The sequence below is a fragment of the Trichoderma aggressivum genome (genome assembly GCF_033847375.1).
Source record: "Trichoderma aggressivum f. europaeum strain CBS 100526 chromosome Unknown scaffold_003, whole genome shotgun sequence".
In the NCBI taxonomy this organism is placed as follows: Eukaryota; Fungi; Ascomycota; class Sordariomycetes; order Hypocreales; family Hypocreaceae; genus Trichoderma; species Trichoderma aggressivum.
Window position 1 is genome coordinate 681,332 of NW_026946369.1, and position 19,451 is coordinate 700,782.

The window sequence follows — 19,451 nt, forward strand, 5'->3', positions numbered from 1 at the left end:
TATGCAGCTACTTTGAGAAATCTATGGCTTTGTTTACACCCAACAAGCATTTTCCTTAATGCCCAACTGGTGTTGTTAGTTTTGTATTCTTTACAGCCTAGATTGCACTATGGTTCCTATGACTATCTAGGTAGATCATGATAGGTAGAGGTTGAACCAGCAAGGCACTAAGGAGCTTAGAACGCCACAACCATTGGAAATAGATCGTGGCGAACACCAAGACTAGTGGTGCTAGTAGCAACTCCTCGCATACACAGCCCTGCATCTTTGTGGATATCTTGCACACGTATCGAACAGTATAAACCACTCGATGTACGCATGTTTTAGGTGGAGCAACTTTGGGTTCATCTCCGCGGACGATAAACTCCGTCTTCAGGTTCATCAGGTGTTTGTAGAGCTATAATAGCGTTGTCTTAATAACAGCTCAGCCCATTTGGGAAATTGGGGTTACTTGCTGGTGCCTCTGAGTTCGTTGCTCGCTTCTTCGCAATACCACGGCTACTAACCATAAGCAGCTGAACTTTCTGTCTCGCTATACGACTACAAACAGATTAAGATACTTAACCATGATCCCACCTGTTTCATCGACCCCGTCCTGGCAACAGAGTTACCCTGGAGAACCCTCATTGCGATCTCTTTGCTCCACTTCCCCGTCGTGACAACCTACCCTAAATGCAAACAAAATAAGAATCAGACGTATGCATGAAGGAGTAGAGACGGTTTGCGATCGTCAATCAATATAGAGCCTATCTCGCATTATCCCTGTTGGTAAGCAGTAGAAGTGAGAGACGCATTGAGTTCCCGCATGGTGTTTTGAAACTGCCCATGCATAGTTTACATGATAAACGATATCTGGCTCTTGTCTCAGTTACATTTGAACAGCCACAAAGCCCAAATCAGGCTTTGCTTAGTTGCCTCACGAATGTTTAATTCAGCTATTTAAAATTATCGTATCCATTCGTCCAGAAGTGCGCATTTAATTCGTAGTCTCAACTGTTCCAAGTCAAGTGAGGCTCTGCATGCAGCATTACAGAACCACCCATACACCGATTACTGTTACATTTGTTTAGAACTAGGAGTCTATGTCAGCCACGCCATCTTTCGGCAGGACGGTCGGCATGTAAACGTCTAATCCTTTACTCCATATGGAGTGGTCACTGTGTAATGTGAGAGCGGGGTAGGATCACAGTGATCACACTGAACGTTGATGAACAGACGAGGATCCAGAGCAGCTTCATACAACATTCTATAGTTCTTAAGCGTTAAATAATATTGGGCCAACCCAGCAAACTATGGGAGCCACAGTGCGCTCTTTTGCAACTTTAATCATATGTAAATTCTGTTGGACATCAGGAGTCATCGTTTATTGTCAAGTTTCTTATTTCCTCTCCCATTCAGAGATGGTGTAACAGGCAACCCTTTCGGCATATCGGCATTTCTGCCTGCCCCCGCAGAGTACTTGGGTTAAAACTTGAATCTTACAGGAGTGCTAAACCTATTATAACTATAGGTAGTTGCGACAAATTAATTCACACAGCCCGACTGGTTTTCGAAACTACCCGGAAAAGTCTTATTTCAATAGAAACCAACAGAAACAGGAGGTTCATAAACTCTTTGGGAGTATTGACATAGGAAACTGTCAGTTCGCAATTTCAGTGCTTCCGAAAACACTTTATTAAAAACCATGCCTTGTGTCATAGAGCGCAAGGATGTTACTGTAGTGTTTCCATGCCAATTAATGTCAGCGATCGACCTAGCGCATTGTTGTTGCTGATCAGAACTTGTGTAGCGGAACTTGCATAGAATTGACCCGAATGCTATTAATAGGCAAGGAAAATACCAATAGGGCGCACCCATCAGCTGACCAAAGGATGTCGGAACTTAACACCAAGCTTCTTCCTCGTTCATGTTTAACAACGTTTTAAGCTTCGAATACACATATAGTAATGCTAGGACGAGAAGCGAACCACATCGTCAAGTGCTGTTTGGCAAATATTTCCCAAAATGGCGTCGCACGATTTCGACCGGATTTCCCATCAGCAGTCTAGTTCCGCTTCGCTCATCCGAGAACACGCAAAGCAAGCGGAGGCCCATTTGTCACGACACTCAGAACCAGAATCAGAGTGGGAAAAAGGGCGGGCGGCGCCTAAGAAGAAATCGATCAAAACACACAGTTTGTCCGTGTTCAGCAGATGGTGGCCTGAGCTACTATCCTGCCTATTTGCTATTGCCGTGTTCCTTGGGCTCATCTTGGGGCTGCGTCCATATCAAGGAAAAGTACTGTCGTCTTGGCCCCTTGTAATCACTATCAATACTTTTGTGGCAATATGCACGCTCCTAATCAAGATCTCTTTGGCATTGATAGTGTCTAATGGTACGACTGCATAAAATATCCAATGCCAACACTGATGACAACGCTGATGTGCTGACACTCTCATAGGCATTGGCCAGTTGAAGTGGGTTTGGTACAGAAAAGCTCGCCCTCTTTGGGATTTACAGCAATATGATAGTGCCTCGCGAGGAGTGGTTGGATCACTAGGCCTCTTGTGGACGCATCGAAATGGAAGGTATGAGGGTTTAATTGTCTCGTCTATGACGCTCGCTGATTCATGGCTTTGCAGAAGAATGATACCAGTCCTAGGAGCAATTCTCACGATTATTCTTACTCTGGTCGATCCTTTCGGGTAAGGAAAAAAGTTCTTCACATTCGTATAGCTTGCGCTAACCAAGTATAAGACAAGCATTGGTCCAACTCGAGGACTGTACCGTAGTTGACCCTTCTGTCAGAAGCACAATTGCGACAACGCATCACGCCAATCTATTGGATCCCGATCCTTCGAACGTGCATACTCTCAACGGCGGTGCTATGGGCCCAATGATGATAGGAATGCTCAATGAGAGTCTGATCCCACCTGTAGCATTCGATTGCCCAACAGGAAACTGTACCTATCCAAAGCCATACCACTCTTCGGGCTACTGCTCAAAGTGTAAAGACGTCTCTGACCAAGTGGTGAAAACCAACGAATCTACTTGGTATTGGAAGGCCGCAAACATTACTCTCTCAGTCAATACGGGTTCACAGTACGTCAGCGGTAACTCGGGCGTCCTGAAAATGGCGGCCGAGAATATATTTTCAGTTTCTCCGGTTGCTTCAGTACAAATCATGGCGTCACAGCTCACACAATGCAAAGACAACTCCACTACTCCATGGCGTTGCAGGACCTACGGTGCTGCGGTGTGCGAAATTAACCCTTGCGTTATCAGCTACACTGGTCAAGTAGAGATAGGCTCCCTCAAAGAGGAGATTATGGACACCTCCGAAGTCTGGTCCTCTGGTGATGAGAACGACAATAAGTATATGGGCTCTGTCGACGTGTCATGCGTCAATACGACTGAACGAAACGCTTTACAAGATGCCGGGTTTCATATCGGCTCTGATACTAAATGGCTGGCTTACAACGTGTCTTACTACCGACAAAATAATTCCTACATAGTTGTGAACGATTCAATCGTACGCCCGGAATGTCTTTATATGATTGACGAGCAACAGTTAGGCGCCATGAGCGCACTGTTTTACAACGATGCCTTCATAAACACAGACGTGTCTACGATGGTTACACCAGCCGGATATTTTCTCTACGGAGAAATACAATGGCAGGCCATATGGAATCGAGGGGTACTGGAATTTGCCGACGTTCAGCGAGCGTTTGACGGATTGACCAGGGGTTTGACAACCTTTGCAAGAAGCAATCCCATCGACTCAAGCGAAGGTGGAATAGGAGATAGCTTCTGGAACGGAACATCGTACCGAAACACGACTTGCGTACGGATCCAATGGCAGTGGATCTCATATCTAGCAACAGCATCATTTGGAGTCATTGTGTTTTTCATCGGGACGATAATCATGACCCGGGCGACACTGGAAGTTAACGGCCAGGACTACAAAACATCCATCTTACCTTTGATGTTTCATGGGATTGCTTTTAGGGATCCTGAAGCATCTTATAAAGACCTTGGATTCACGAGCGACATGGCGGCAGAAGCCGATAAATTGTACGTCCAATTTGAGGCGGCTGAAAGGGGATGGCAGTTTGTAGAGAAAAAGGTTGCCTAGTGACATTATGTCTCTAAAAGTTAGTTAACAAGTTCTCATTATTACTGTGCATATATGCTCATCCAAGGTGACCTATGAGCAGAAATTAGCAAACATTTGTGAGTGAAGTTCCTCTGGAACTGAGTGTCATAGACAAGAAAGACAGCAAAAGCAGCACATGGCAGCTTCGAAATGAAGGCACTTGTGGAGAGTATTTAAGCGATCAAATAAAGTCGTACATGCATTCAGTGCAGATACGGTCAAATGTTAAATGCTCTATTTCAAACTCGTGATTTGCTCTCTTGTGTCAACTCTAGCACTGTCATAGCTAGACACATTATACATGTACTCAAAAGCCGCTTCTTTGCCAGAAAACACCTTGCGAACCCAACTCCAATGAATGGCTGATAAAGGCGGAGGCGAAGCGATCCTTCCAATGAGTCCGATGAGTGATGATGAAACCTTGGCGCTGGCCCATCACGTTGAAGGCAGCCTGAAGGCTATGTAGAGACCAGACAAACGCGTAACCAGCATGGTCAAACTCAATACCATCAAGAGTCATCAGAAGTTGCGATCCTCTGATGTTTGTGGAATGTTTGGCGCGCATGCAAGATCACTTCGTTGAACCTTTGATGCTGCAGCTACGGATGGGCGTGCCACACGTTCCATGAACTATTCTCACGAAAGTCGCATTAAACTGCGCTCAATCTCTCTCGTCGAGTACATCTAAAAATAGCACCAACTAACCATTTGCAAGCAATGACACCTGAGCAGAAAGCAATCACCAATGCCAAATCGCTTTTCGCGCAGCTAAACAATGGAGACCAGTTGTTCCAAAGCTGCGTTAGCCAGACGACAAGCGTCTCGCAGCTCATACAACACGTTGATGAAGAACAGCGCAAACACAAAAATAAGGCTTTGCCAAAACCGCTAGAGTAATTCCAGCGAAGTCCAGAAAACAGGGATTACAGCCGAGCTGCTATACTTTTCTTACTTAGACAGATGTTTAAATGCACAGGAAAAATATAGCGAAGCAGAGTCAGTAATGCGCCAGGTAATACTTGCTGAATGCAATAAGTCGAGCTCGGGAAGGTCCAGCGTGGATGACGGATCCGAAGTTCTGAGAATGGTTGACGAATATGAGGATGGTGTAGGTAGTGGAGAAGATTCTGAGTTTGCAGAAGATGACAAAGAAGATGACATAACAGAAGAAGAGGATTTGGACGCAGATGCTGAAAATGAAGCAGATACTGAAAATGAAGCAGATACTGAAAATGAAGCAGGAGTCGACGGGGAGGAGAAGTTCGAGTTTTGCCAAACGTGGGGGCTTTGTCATGTGCACGAGATATTCGCGGAATATCTGGTCACTGGCCAACATCTTGAAGATGAAGGAATGCAGACCGAAGCAGAGCCAGTGTATTCCCCTTTGGCATTGCTAGAATGGTATGTTATTTGAGAATGAACTGAAAGACAAGGACATCAGCAATAGTGCGATTGAGTCGTGGGATTGAAGTGGATTATGAGCCAGTGTAATAGAGAATTCCACTTTCACCTAGAAAATGTCGAGCTTGAATGAAACAACATCGAAATGGCAGTTACCCGAATATGTTGACCTAGAGCAAGATATGGCAAGGCATTATTGAGCGAATACTACCTGATATGAGATAAGAACCTTTATTGCCTTTGCACGTTAATTAACATCCCATCGATTCAATACTGCTCATTCTCTCAGCATACGCCTAAGCTATTGACTATTTTTACACTACCCAATCTTTTTAGTTGTCTTCAAGTGTTGTTAGTTCCATTAAAGTCTCACGGGAAAAAATACCGGTCTTAATTTTATAGAGAGAAGCACCTAATCTGAATATCGATATTTTATTGAGCTAAAAGCAGTCAAGGTTTCAATGTTGAAGCCCAGGGTATCGTATATAAGTTAACACGCGAAATCCATGTCGTGTTGCAATGAGCCTCGCCATATCAAATTCGGGTAGCCCTGCTGTCGACGAAAGTAAACTGGCCAGTCAAGCCAAGATCATCTCACCACGGCCAGTGGTGCTATGTTGTGAGATGAATATTCTCCTCTCAGCATCCATCAGATGTCAATCTCACATCGCCACGCGAAACTCCACGTCACCTGTCTCTCCGTATAACTGAGTGCGATCCTTCAGCCACTGAAAGAGACAAGAACCACATGCACTCCTCACACCAAAAGTGTTGAGCTCAATCAACATACACTGTCCCGGAACCTCGTCGTACAGAACATCGAAAGTAAAACCCTGATCCTTGATAAAATTCTCCAGCGATTTATCCTCGTGAGCTTTCATGAATGCAATGATTTCCGCATGGACCTTTTGGATGCCCCTAAAAATCCTTTGGGCCGCCCTTGTCATCACATCTTTGTCTTCATTAGCGAAGATCCATTGCTTATGCCACTCGTATTGGCTGACAGCGGAAATGTCCAGCGAGTGGGGAACGCAAAAGACGCGGTATTCTCTTGCAGACTTCATTCCATCGTTGAACGGGAGGAAATAGACCAAGCCCACTTCGGCATCGCTGTTAAGGATGTTTGTAAGAGCGCTCCAAGTCCTCAGCGACGTGGTGATGCGAAGTACAATGTCCTCAACCGAATGGATCGCCCGCTCCCCAGGGTTTAGCTGGACACCATCCTTGGGAGAGCAGGCTCCAAAACGCATCCAAAGCCCCTCGGGTGGAAACTTAAGGCCCTGAAAAGCAGGATAGACATCGTCTTCGAGGTCCTCAGCGTAGGATCGATTGAGCACGCGCGTATGAATAGATGCGGCAGCAGCCTCGACTAGGATCTTCATTCGCGCGCGGGAGAGCGAGACGACTTGAAGGTCGGCAATCGAAATTCCCCGAGATTTCATTACCAACGGCAGCCAGATTTCATAGCTGTACGGTTTATTAGACGGAATCGGAAGATCTGGTGCATCTGCAGCGGTATGGAAGTTGGTGTTGAAATTGACCGGGACACCCTTGTCCAGATCCTGCAGGACCTGCTGATAATCGACTACTTTGAGCTGCATTGCGTTCTTCTGCGTCGATGCCTGACTGGCTAGACGAATATATCGATTAAAGAGGAATGATGATGTTGATGGTTATCGCGTTGTTCAGCATTCGGATGAGCAGCACAAGTTTTATAAACATTAAGCGCGTGATAACAGTTTCCCCGTAGAACTGCCCAGGTAGGTCCAAGCCCCCAGGGCTGTTATTTAGCAGGAGATGCCGAGTGACTCAGGCGACAAGGTGCGTTCATATTAACTTCAGTAGCGCATGTGTCACTCCGAAGAGTTTCTTTTTGCTGGATGTGATTTGCGCACTGAAAAGGCAATTTCGAATAGAGTTTCTTTTATTACCAGATTCGGCTGTGGTGGTCTGAAGCTCTAGTAGCATGATATATGACTCATCTTAGGGCAAAAGATGACAACCGCCAAGGCCACCGTGATTCAAGGCAGTTTAACGAGTCAGCAGGGCGAGGCTTGGCGATACGAAATCTCACCTACAAGGCCTTTCATGCGACGATGAAGATCAAATGCTTAAAATGGGTCAACGGGAGAGAACGGAGGCGCATCACCACTCTTTGCTTGGCGCTACCAAGAGTGCCTTACCTGAATTCCTACTGGACAATGATAAGAAGATTCTTTTCCTTTTCCTTTTTGTTCGCTCGCACGAGATTACGCATCTTGAGATTCGTCTAAGAAATGTTCCATTTTACTGTCATTTATCAAAATCTTCATTTCGTGGAACATCCAGCCACCAAACCGCCATGCTGAACAGCAGTGAGTGTGTAAAATCTCGCGATTCAGTCTACATGGAAAAAAACTCATCTCGTCACTGCACATCCAACTCAATCATGAAAGATTAATAAATTACCCGTTATCTCGGGTGGCATGAAAACTCATGCATGCGAATGAATCCGTGTGGCTGACGGTGCAGCATTAACGATATCTGTATAGGCAAGATATTCTACACTTTACTTTGAACAACTCACAATATGATTGCTACTCAGGCCTCTCGATGCCTCCAATCATAATGCTAATCAATAGTATATGATAATTCAAACAACCTGATGCTAAGCAACTGATATGAATGATATATAAAGGACACGCGGGCGACGTACTATCCTCACATCACAGTACATGATAAGTCTATATAATAAGTCACAACTTCCGTAATCAGTATGGGGCTTCGTGATTCCGATTATTTGAATATTGAGACAGTCAAACACAGAAGAGGCAAGCGAGAGTTATATATCGCAATGTAAACATTTGAACCACTCGCAGATGGCTCGATTTTATTAATGCTACAGCAATGGAAGTGTACTCCTACACTCTGCTGTTATCGCCCCATACATGTAAGTGGCTTTCTTGATGGACATTGAGAATAAAATAAACAACAATTATTAAATAGAAACAGTCAAAATTTGCCAACGTCTCCAAGAGATGGATCAGCTTTCGAATGACTCGCGGCATCTAGTTTTCATGCTGATTTAAAGACGCACTCCTCAATTTCTATCTACTGAACGCGATTCCATTACCCTACGGCTTACAATGTCGATAAGCAAAGCAGAGATACTAACCAAATCTATCAACTTCGTAAAATACTAGTCGAGCAGCCAAGAGGTTCAGCTGAATGATCCATCAACTCGGAACAGCCGACTGAAGGATGTACGGGTATAGAACGAAGTAAGCCTCGAATGGTGTCTCCATTGACTAAGAAAGCCAAGTGACGATGTAGTCGGGCCGGCATGGATAGGGGCTGATGCGCTGAACTTGAGAAGACGAAAACTTGCCTGCTTCGACGTTAGGATTCTAGACTTCGGCGGCCATCTGCCGCGGATTTTTCTGGGGCTCTCTCCACCCCATGTCTGGCAATCAGGCATTTTGCAATGGAGTAAGCGTGCATTGACAACTTTGGGGATGCTTCTGGCCCCGCCGTTTACCAGCAGAGGCATTTGCTTCGCTCCGCATCGGATGATCTCGAAGCATTACCGCCGATCACATTAAGAGCATATAATCCCATGTACACACTCGCATTTCGCCTGCAGAATGGGTTGCAACTGCTTCTACACTGCGTTCCTAGTGTCCCAAACCCGGCAATCTCGGTATGGCTGTGGGCTACGGTTCAGTCAGCGCGTGCCCCAGGTGCGGAACTTTTGCCGCGGCCTCACCGACGAGAAACACGGATAGCGAGCCACTTATGATCAGACTTTGACAACGGCCAGCTACAATAGCATGTCACTGTTCACCGAAACTAGGCCTTTCCATGCATTAGCTACTCCTTCTTATTACAAGTTCGCTCTCCTGCATTGCCTGATTCTCCTGGTGCCTTGTGGCGTAGCAGCGGTAGTGCTACGGCATTATCGGCCCTTTTCCCGGCTCGTTGCCGTGTCTGGGGATTCTTGTGGGGTAATTCCCAGCGGCCTGTCAATCCTGGGCCGACTGGTGAAGATTGAATGAGGCCGTGGAGACGGTACGTAATTAGCGTCAGGGCTTTGTTCGTTCGATTCGGGACAAATGATGCTCAAGATGGAGGAGATCAGGTTTATGATGACGGCTAAACGGAGTGACGACATGGTTGGGTCCAGGAGCCAAGTCGGGCTAACAGAAGACGATGATGGAAAAGTCGAATTGGGGAAGATGATCCTAACCAGGGGCCGCTGGTTGATCAGGTTTCTCCGTATTACAACCCCAGCCTTGCCCCGATCATGTCTTCCCCCTCTCCACACCCCATTGCCAACAAACCGGCCAGAAGCGGTGATCTGCGCGGAGAATTACCAACGTTGGAGCTGGGAGCAAGTTAGACTTAAATACCGGGCAGGATGCCGCATATCCAGTGCTTCGATGAAACCTCAGCTCGTGTCTGCATGCAATTGCGACACTCTGTAGTGGACATCTTGGACGCGACGTGTATCACTGGCATTGCGTTTGATCGTGAAGGCAGTTGACAGGCTGCAAAATGCGGTCAACAGTGTGTACCCCTGCCTGTTCTTACACATATCCTGTGCACCCTCATCCAAACAGAAGAATGCTAATTGTCTTTTCTTTTTAGTTTCTTTCGGGGACGGCGCTGTTGCCACTGCTTCAGCTTGTCCACCCTGCCCATGGCGCGACATCAAATGACCGCGTCTCGGAATGCCTAGGCAGAAACGGCGGTTCGAGCACAGGAGTGCACTTTAGCAAGAACGTCTACAAGACCGACTTTGCTGGAGTGACTTGGGACGAGGACAACTGGCTCCTCAGCACCACGGAATTGAAGCAGGGAGCGTTTGAGTCTCGAGGCTCCATTGCCAACGGCTATCTTGGCATCAACGTTGCCAGTGTCGGACCTTTCTTTGAGCTTGACACTGAAGAGAATGGAGATGTCATCAGTGGTTGGCCCTTGTTTTCCAGGCGACAGTCGTTTGCAACCATCGCCGGTTTCTGGGACTCCCAGCCCGTTATGAACGGAACCAATTTCCCTTGGATCTCACAGTACGGCTCCGACACTGCCATCAGCGGTATTCCACACTGGAGTGGCCTCATCTTGGATCTTGGTGGCAACACCTACCTTGATGCGACGGTTGATAACCGCACCATCTCCAACTTTAGATCAACCTATGACTACAAGGCAGGAGTCCTGAGCTGGTCATACAAGTGGACTCCCAAGGGTAACAAGGGGAGCTTTGACATTTCATATCGCATCTTCGCCAACAAGCTGTACGTGAACCAGGCTGTGGTTGACTTGCAAGTCACCGCATCCAAGAATGTGGAGGCATCAATTGTCAATGTTCTCGACGGCTTCGCAGCAGTACGCACCGATTTTGTCGAATCAGGCCAAGACGGAAACGCCATCTTCTCAGCCGTGCGACCAAATGGCGTCGCCAATGTCACCGCCTACGTGTACGCCGACATCACCGGCTCTGGGGGTGTAGACTTGTCGAACCGCAAGATTGTCCACAGCAAGCCATACGTGCACGCCAACGCATCTTCAATCGCACAGGCTGTTCCCGTCAAGTTTTCAGCGGGACGTGCCGTGCGAGTGACCAAGTTTGTTGGAGGTGCTTCCTCTGATGCCTTCAAGAATCCCAAGCAGATCGCCAAGTCAGCATCAGCAGCCGCCTTGAAAAACGGATACTCCAAGTCTCTGAACTCCCATGTCACAGAATGGGCAGCCGTCATGCCTGAGAGCTCCGTCGACAGCTTCGCCGATCCCAAGACTGGCAAGCTTCCCAACGACAACTACATCATTGATTCGGCCATTATCGCGGTCACCAACACTTACTACCTGCTTCAAAACACAGTGGGCAAGAATGGTAGCAAGGCAGTCGATGGAGCCCCAGTCAACGTTGACAGCATTTCTGTCGGCGGATTGACTTCCGACTCTTATGCTGGACAAGTCTTCTGGGATGCTGACCTCTGGATGCAGCCTGGTTTGCTTGCGGCGCACCCGGAAGCTGCTGAGAGAATCGTAAACTACCGCCTCGCTAGATATGGCCAAGCCAAGGAAAACGTCAAGACTTCCTATGCAGGCTCCCAGAACGAGACTTTCTTCTCTGCATCAGCCGCCGTGTTCCCGTGGACCAGTGGCCGCTATGGCAACTGCACTGCTACCGGCCCTTGCTGGGATTACGAGTACCATCTGAATGGAGACATCGGATTGGCTCTTGTCAACCAGTGGGTTGTGAATGGCGATACAAAGGACTTCGAGAAGAACCTCTTCCCCGTCTATGATTCAATTGCTCAGTTCTATGGCAACCTGCTCAAGCCCAACGGAACGGCGTGGACATTGACCAACATGACTGATCCTGTAACTCTCCCTGTCCTTTTCTAACATTCTTCTTTGACTAACATGTAGTAGGATGAATACGCGAACCACGTCGACGCCGGTGGATACACCATGCCTCTTATTGCAGAGACTCTCCAGAACGCAAACACGTTCCGCAAGCAGTTTGGCATTGAGCAGAACAAGACCTGGAATAACATGGCATCAAATGCTTTGGTTCTTCGGGAAAACGGAGTGACTCTGGAGTTTACCACTATGAACGGCAGTGCGGTGGTTAAGCAAGCTGATGTGATTATGGTCACATTCCCTCTGTCTTACACCACCAACTACACTACTGAGAATGCCCTCAATGATCTCGACTATGTGAGCTCTTGTGATTAAATAATACCATCAATGAGTGAGCGCAATGCTAACATTTATACAGTACGCCAACAAGCAATCTGCGGATGGACCTGCCATGACCTACGCTTTCTTCTCCATTGTGGCCAACGAAATCTCACCCTCTGGATGCTCGGCTTACACCTATGCTCAATATGCGTTCAAGCCATACGCCCGCGCACCCTTCTACCAGCTCTCAGAGCAAATCATTGATGATTCCAGCATCAACGGTGGCACTCACCCAGCTTACCCATTCCTCACTGGCCACGGTGGCGCCAACCAGGTTGTTCTCTTTGGCTATCTGGGTCTCCGTCTGGTGCCCGACGACTTCATCCACATTGAGCCAAACTTGCCTCCTCAGATTCCTTATCTGAGATGCAGAACCTTTTACTGGCGTGGCTGGCCCATCTCAGCATGGTCCAACTATACTCACACAACCATCAGCCGTGCTAGTGGTGTTGCCGCGCTTGATGGAGCTGACCAACGCTTTGCTGGCAAGACCATCACCATTCACTCTGGGCCTGAGGAAAGCCCAAAGACCTATCATCTGCCTGTCAAGGGCTCAGTCGTTGTTCCTAACAAGCAGATTGGCTCTCAACAGACGTACGCTGGCAACTTGGTGCAATGCCATGCCGCAAGCTCACCCAACGACTATGTTCCTGGTCAATTCCCCATCGCGGCCGTGGATGGTGCTACCTCTACCAAGTGGCAGCCTGCCTCTGCTGACAAGCTGAGTTCTATTACCGTCTCTCTTGATCAAGAAGATGTGGGATCCTTGGTCTCGGGCTTCCATTTCGACTGGGCACAGGCACCTCCCGTCAACGCCACTGTCATTTTCCACAACGAGGCCATCAGCGACCCTGCTACGGTGTTGAAGTCACAGAAGCACAGCTCGAATTACAAGGTTGTCTCTTCTTTGACCAACATCAAGCAGTCCAACCCATACGACATCAAGACCACTGACTTGAATGTCATTGCCATTCCCATCGGCAACACAACCAACGTCACTCTGTCACATCCCGTTGCTGCTTCTCGTTTTGCGTCGCTGGTCATCGTTGGCAACCAAGGGCTCGAGCATGCGGAAGTCGTAGGAAAGAACGGCACTGGAGCCACCGTTGCAGAATGGGCCATTATTGGACACAGCAAAGGACACAACGGTGCGCCTGGCCATCATGGCAAGAGAAAGCTGAACCTGCGTGCTGCTGCCGCAATGTCTGACCCAGACAGCTTCGCGCGCCGCCGTCAATAGGCGTATGACATGATGTAATTAGGATTGTATAATGATGAAGACTTTGTATGAATAGATTATTCCTTATAGAGTAATCAATAATTTTGAATAAATTTTAATACCCCAAAATGTACATGAAGCCGGTGCTGTAGTGACCGAGACAAGACTGCGCCAACAGCCTAATGTCGGAATTTATAGGACAGAATGAAAAAGTCGCCGTAAAACAATCGATCTAATACTTGGACTTGGTAGAATTGTAGTTCACATAATGGCTATTCGTCTTGTTTCTAATAAGAATAAGCGTTTGTAGTTAAAATCTGACAGGACAGTCGCGTTCTTACAGCTCAGCTGGCCTTGCCACATGGACAGAAGAAATGATTGCAAGTGTGAAACTCAGAGCCTGCATTATTTTGGATGGCGCTTCGGAAGTCTATGCGTGAGAATGCGAGCATATACATTGTTCAAAGGTTGAGAGTTGCCACCAACCCAGTTCCAATATTTATATATTTCATCTTGTTAAAGGCAATCTTCCATCTCTGGTCGTCGTCAATGCTATTCTGTGTCGAAATTCTACTCGGGACCGAGTTATCTGGAGATTTCCGAGTTTGTCTACGCTGAAACGAAGGATATGGGCCCAGTGTAACCCTCCGCATGAGATCCCATATCAGCGTGGGGGCCAAGGCCTAGATATACTGGATAATAACAGGCTTTTCCCCTGCACTGCGCATGTTCTGGGAGCCGGAGGAATAATAACACATTACTTATACTAGACAAGCGAGCGATCCCACCACAGGATGATGATATGTCTATTTAATGCGGCAACAAGCGAGAAACTGTACTACCACTTACAAGGTACAGAAAAGAATGCCATCCACTAAGTAGTTCAATTACTCGAAGAGAAAAGAGCTAAATTCTTGGCGATTGTTCTGAACTTGTCCTTCCTGCAGAGCTTGAACCTGAGATGTACGCATTACTAAGACTCGACGTTACAGGGACGTGAGCCTAAAAGAAGCGGTCGATGCCATTTAGCCACCAAGAGAAGACTTGAAATGGAGACTGAGAGAGAAAATCGAGTTTATCCAACGTAGTGGTTCTATTCTTCTTCTCACAGATGAAGAACGATAACCAGTCATTTACCAAGTCGCCGTATTAATCGTCGTAGTGATGTTTACGTGTGTAACAGTTGCTCTTACACCCCGAGTAATATGAGGCGGGGACAGAATAATATCTCGGATAAGGTCTAAAGAATGGTAGTACCAAGAAGTGGAAAACTGACCTCTTATGTTGCAGGCCAAACTCAGCCAACGTGATATCAAACTTGGCCAAGAAGCTAGTCAGCTTCTCAGCGCTTCGTGTAGCTGAGAAATCAATGCATCATCTTGCCACTCGGAGACAGACTTTGTATTTCTTGGTGCGTTGGGTGACTTGCCAATAACCACTTCAATAATAGATAATAGACTTCTAGTTCACCCTCAAGAGATGGAATGCCGGCCACGGATACACTTACACGGATGTAAAGAGCCTATGTAGTCACAACTGGGTCAGCCCGCGTTGGGCTTTGTGGAGAGATGCCTCCGTACAATTGACATTCAGACGACAATGGGAGATCGGCTACATCTCCAATAGACAAAAAGAGATGCATCTGCTAGTGTGTCTAGCTAGATATTCAAGAGAAAAAAAAGAAATAAAGAAGCGCGCACTGGAGATTTGCTCCCGGCAGGGCTTGAACCTGCGACCTTCGCATTACCAACACTGGGCCTGAAGGCTGAAGTATTAGTACGAAGCTCTAACCAACTGAGCTACGGAAGCGCACTAAGCGTTGGATCTCATTCGGCATCTAGCCATTATAGAGTCTTACCCATGCTCTCTCTTCTACATGATACTGGGACAAGACAATTCTCAATAATTCACTCTATCGCATCTATGGATCAGTTTTTGTCTCGAGGGCGGCTGGGACTCATCCTTAAGCTTATACACGCAGAAGAATCCTCCTCTGTAAAAGTCACACACGACGACGGTAACTGGGTCAGCCGGTCTCGCTATTTCTTTAATGAAGCACCGCGTCTGCGTTGAAACCCCGACACAACGATTGAGTCAAGAATTAGCCGACGGATTGGTTGCCATGAGCTTGAGGCTGGCTGATGCCTTCAATCGCCGCAGCGCAGCAGCATATGCGATGGGCTTCTCTCGAATTAGACTCGAAGATGCTACGCTGACGTCTTGGGGGTGAGTACATGTAGGTGGCGTCAGGTACGACTAAGCGGATGAGGCTCAGCCTGCTGGAATACTGCATAAATCAAGCATGGATATCTTTAGTTATATGGCATTTAGTACGTGCAGTATAGGTTGGTTAATATTCAGCTTCATTCAGCTGACATCCAGAACCTTTTACAATAAGAGGAAAACATGACACGATAGCAGATACGGTGGTACCAAGCCCTTTACCTGCTGTGGAGGAACATGTAATAATAACTGGGTGAGTTTTACAGAGGATGGTGAAACCGTAGGCCAAAGTATAGCTATTTCCAAGATGCAATTTGGAAAGCTGACATTAGTAAGATAGCATTTGTTATTGCTGAAATTGCTTACATATTCGTATTGATAGAGCTCATCGGGAGGCAAACAGACAACGAATAGAAGAGCCAGATCCCCTCACGCGGTCTGCAAGACATGGAACGTTAGATGCGTGAAGGTGGAATCAAAAGGCTACTTTCTCCATCTCAAATACAGAGGCTCAACGAATTATATAGCCCAATAGTAGACTTAAGTATTATTCCCTCCTAAAACGTTAGGCAGACGTTCCCAAACAACTGCTGCCGCACAAGGGTCTACTATAAGATGGAAAGCAAAATCGTGATAATAAAAAGAGAAAAATATCTTTCAACGAATCCGTTTCAGTTTGATATTATCTTCAGCAACCCATTTTCCGTCAACCTCTCCACCTTTCACCTGTCTACCTCCCACCTTTCTGCCTTTCACCTCTCCACCTTTCTCCTCTTGCTTGTCCGCGACCTTTGCCAATTGATACAACTTTTGCACCTTATCAACTTTAAGCACAATGTATGAGCTGTTATCATATTCGACTTCATCGCCGAGCCAAAATTTCGGTTGCTGACGCCAGTTAGAATTAGTGCACAAACCAAAAGAATTACACTTACACTCGCAGGGACCATTTTATTTTTATCAATACTAGCCCTGCTAGAAAATCAGACTATGTTGCATTACAATGAAAGGGGGACCTGCATGTTGAAGGTATTGTGTTTTGTTATTAATCCTGAGTTTTTTTTGCACGGATTTTCAAGATGGTAGTAGAAAAGGCGAAAGGAACGCAGGGTGAAATGAGGGGAAAGCCACGCATATATATTACGTGCTGACCGATGTTACAATTAAGTAGATAACTGTTATTGGGTATCATCGTGGGGGGCCAGCATCGGGTATCAGCGTTGGGTGGCAGTGATGCGTGGTGTCCACCACCCTTCATGTACACGTATTCGGATACATATATGTACGTAGGTACTCTCTGTCGGTATCTTTAAAACCGTCCCCATGCGTAGAACTCCAACCCGGCACCAAACATTCAACACATAAGTCAAATGCTCACTTGGTGGCACCGTCAAGATGAACGACAATAGCACACCTTCCAACCCACCCTCAACCCTTGAGCTCCATGATTTGTCTACTGATCACCTCGTTAACCCTACTGATCCCCACGTTAACCATACTGATCCTCACGTTAACCCTACTGATTGCCACGTTAACCAAACTGATCACGACGTTAGCTGGCGACAAATGATCAGAAGGGAGTCTAGCAAAGTTTACAGTACAGTTGACCGTGTTAAATCCTCTCTTTGATACACTATACAGCACATACTAATTATCTCTCTTGCTCCAGTTGAGGATTATCGTGAAGGATACCCTCAGTTCTCAGCACTGCTTGCCTCTGAGAAGTCATTCCACATCTGCCGCCGGTTTTCTACCTTGCGTATACGTCTACTTCTACTTAAACAGGACAAACTCTCCCAGCTTGAACGGGAGCTAGAGGACGTTGACGATATGGAAGGTGAAGAGTTGAATCTCGCAAGCTTTCGTTTGGACAACAATGAACGCAGAGAGAATATTCTTCAGAAGATCGACGATGCCTTAAGTGACTACGGTATTGCCAGGCACCACTATCTCAACGACATTTATCAGATTAACTAATAGCAGCACAGACAATTTCTTAGATAGACATCAGCGAGCCCTCAGCTTCGAAGACCCTTCAAAGTCTTCGATTGACAGTCTCCAAAACTGGCTCGACATGAACCGCGACCTCAAACGCGACGAAATAAATTACTTGAAAAGGAACGACCTTTTCAGCGTTACAGGAAATATCTCTTGGGTAGAAACTATCCTGTCAGTGGCGCTAAGTAAAGCACTCCATGCAGTGATTACAATGCTCGAAGGGCCTCGGCAAGGACAATTGGGGAAGATATCGACACGCATGAAAGAAAAGATTAGAAAAACCTTCCGACCAGCCTCTAGAAACCCCAATGTGACGATTTCGGCTATATCATTGAGGAAGGCTGTGCGGATCTTCCTGGCGCCTTTCATCGCAGCACTCCTCCTTACTCCTGTTATCATCTGCAATTATGTCAATGATCTGACATACAGAGTGGTCATCGTTGTCCTTACAACAGCCACTTTCATCGCTGGCTTGGCTTGCATTTCTAAAGTGAAAGCCGTTGAATGGGTCGTAGCTGGCGCAACGTATGTTACCATCACCCGCTATCTGAATATGGAGTTGCTTTTGATGTGGTCAGATGCTGATCTAAAATGACAAATGGGATACAGATACGCTACTGTGCTTGTTGTGTTTATCTCAGGCACAAACAACGCCATTAATCTAGGATGAATCTGTTTTCTTATTGTTCGTTATGCGAGAAAAGCTATATATGTTATTGGCAATCGTAAATGGCCATCCATGGAATACCTATGGGTATCAGGCTATGAATATTATAACCACATTGAAATATACAATTTATTCCGCCTTTCCGACTTTAATTTTCTTTTCACTAGTTTTCTTGAATGATCATCACATGTAGTACTTGCCCAGCTTCAGTGGGTGTCATTCATGAAATTTCGCCTATAACAACTAAGCAGATTCTTTTACACAAAGAAGTGAAAGACATTACAATCTAAGAGTAGCCTTCAGTCTCATTTGATAATCGAATACGCAGAGATAATTGACCAGACACGTAATGGAAGGTAGTCCTTAAGTGCCACGTCTGGTGCAGCAAACGGTCTTGGCATGCCAATGCCGGTGAACAACATCAGCAATCAATCGCTTCACTTCATTCAAGTCATGCAGATGATAACACAGACGGACATACATTTGTAGGTAGTATGACAAGGGCAGAATGTTTGCACCAGAAGCGCACCACTCTTGATGCGCCACGTGGACTTCTAATAAACAAAAAGGGGGTAGAGTCCAGAGTTAAATTACGAATCTTAGTGGAAATACGACATGTACATACATATTTAGGGTGAATCCCAACGCGCCACGTTGATGATAGCCTAAGTTACTGCATTATCGCAGCATATAGGATGTCAGGCTACAACTACAAGGTAGTATCCCAGCCTCGTTTGTATGAGCCCGATGCTGCATAGATGCCTTATTAACTAGCCGAAAATTGTAGCAAATTTACTAAAATTGTCTCATGCTACATCTCTCTGATCCCGTATGCTGAAATATTTTATGCTCAACATCACAAATTTGTTATGTTCTTAATCCATTGTTTGTATCATCCAGATTTGCTGCTTATTGGCCTTGTTTACAGGGGACTTTATTATCAAGTGAGCCAAGTTAGGCTCCTCATTGTTTAATTTACACCCCAACTCTGATTTAGTCAACGAGAGTTTGTAGAACAGGTTAACGTTGTGAGCCTCATCATTGAAAATGAAAGGATACAGGATGGAATGAGACTGTTAAGA

The 19,451-nt window shown here is 46.3% G+C and overlaps 6 protein-coding genes across 6 annotated transcripts; 4 read left to right on the top strand and 2 right to left on the bottom strand.

The window, feature by feature from the left end:
* Positions 1-2,004: 2,004 nt before the first annotated feature.
* Positions 2,005-4,114, top strand: Triagg1_1328 (uncharacterized protein; the record flags this gene model as incomplete). Its single annotated transcript, XM_062895386.1, has 4 exons — positions 2,005-2,173; positions 2,441-2,567; positions 2,622-2,684; positions 2,737-4,114. 4 exons carry the CDS (start codon positions 2,005-2,007, stop codon positions 4,112-4,114), a joined length of 1,737 nt encoding a protein of 578 aa, XP_062759667.1.
* A 738-nt stretch (positions 4,115-4,852) lies between these two features.
* Triagg1_1329 (uncharacterized protein) lies at positions 4,853-5,604 on the top strand (the record flags this gene model as incomplete). The annotated part of the gene is made up of 3 exons (XM_062895387.1): positions 4,853-5,028; positions 5,192-5,536; positions 5,583-5,604. The coding sequence occupies 3 exons, from the start codon at positions 4,853-4,855 to the stop codon at positions 5,602-5,604; spliced, it is 543 nt and encodes a 180-aa protein (XP_062759668.1).
* Positions 5,605-6,198: 594 nt separating this feature from the next.
* Triagg1_1330 (uncharacterized protein) lies at positions 6,199-7,137 on the bottom strand (the record flags this gene model as incomplete). Its single annotated transcript, XM_062895389.1, has 1 exon — positions 6,199-7,137. One exon carries the CDS (start codon positions 7,135-7,137, stop codon positions 6,199-6,201), a length of 939 nt encoding a protein of 312 aa, XP_062759669.1.
* A 2,490-nt stretch (positions 7,138-9,627) lies between these two features.
* Positions 9,628-13,502, top strand: Triagg1_1331 (CAZyme family GH65; the record flags this gene model as incomplete). Its single annotated transcript, XM_062895390.1, has 4 exons — positions 9,628-9,867; positions 10,163-11,899; positions 11,951-12,238; positions 12,300-13,502. 4 exons carry the CDS (start codon positions 9,628-9,630, stop codon positions 13,500-13,502), a joined length of 3,468 nt encoding a protein of 1,155 aa, XP_062759670.1.
* Positions 13,503-16,361: 2,859 nt separating this feature from the next.
* Positions 16,362-16,654, bottom strand: Triagg1_1332 (uncharacterized protein; the record flags this gene model as incomplete). The annotated part of the gene is made up of 2 exons (XM_062895391.1): positions 16,362-16,592; positions 16,640-16,654. 2 exons carry the CDS (start codon positions 16,652-16,654, stop codon positions 16,362-16,364), a joined length of 246 nt encoding a protein of 81 aa, XP_062759671.1.
* A 445-nt stretch (positions 16,655-17,099) lies between these two features.
* Positions 17,100-18,297, top strand: Triagg1_1333 (uncharacterized protein; the record flags this gene model as incomplete). Its single annotated transcript, XM_062895392.1, has 3 exons — positions 17,100-17,255; positions 17,490-17,634; positions 17,693-18,297. The coding sequence occupies 3 exons, from the start codon at positions 17,100-17,102 to the stop codon at positions 18,295-18,297; spliced, it is 906 nt and encodes a 301-aa protein (XP_062759672.1).
* Positions 18,298-19,451: the final 1,154 nt, after the last annotated feature.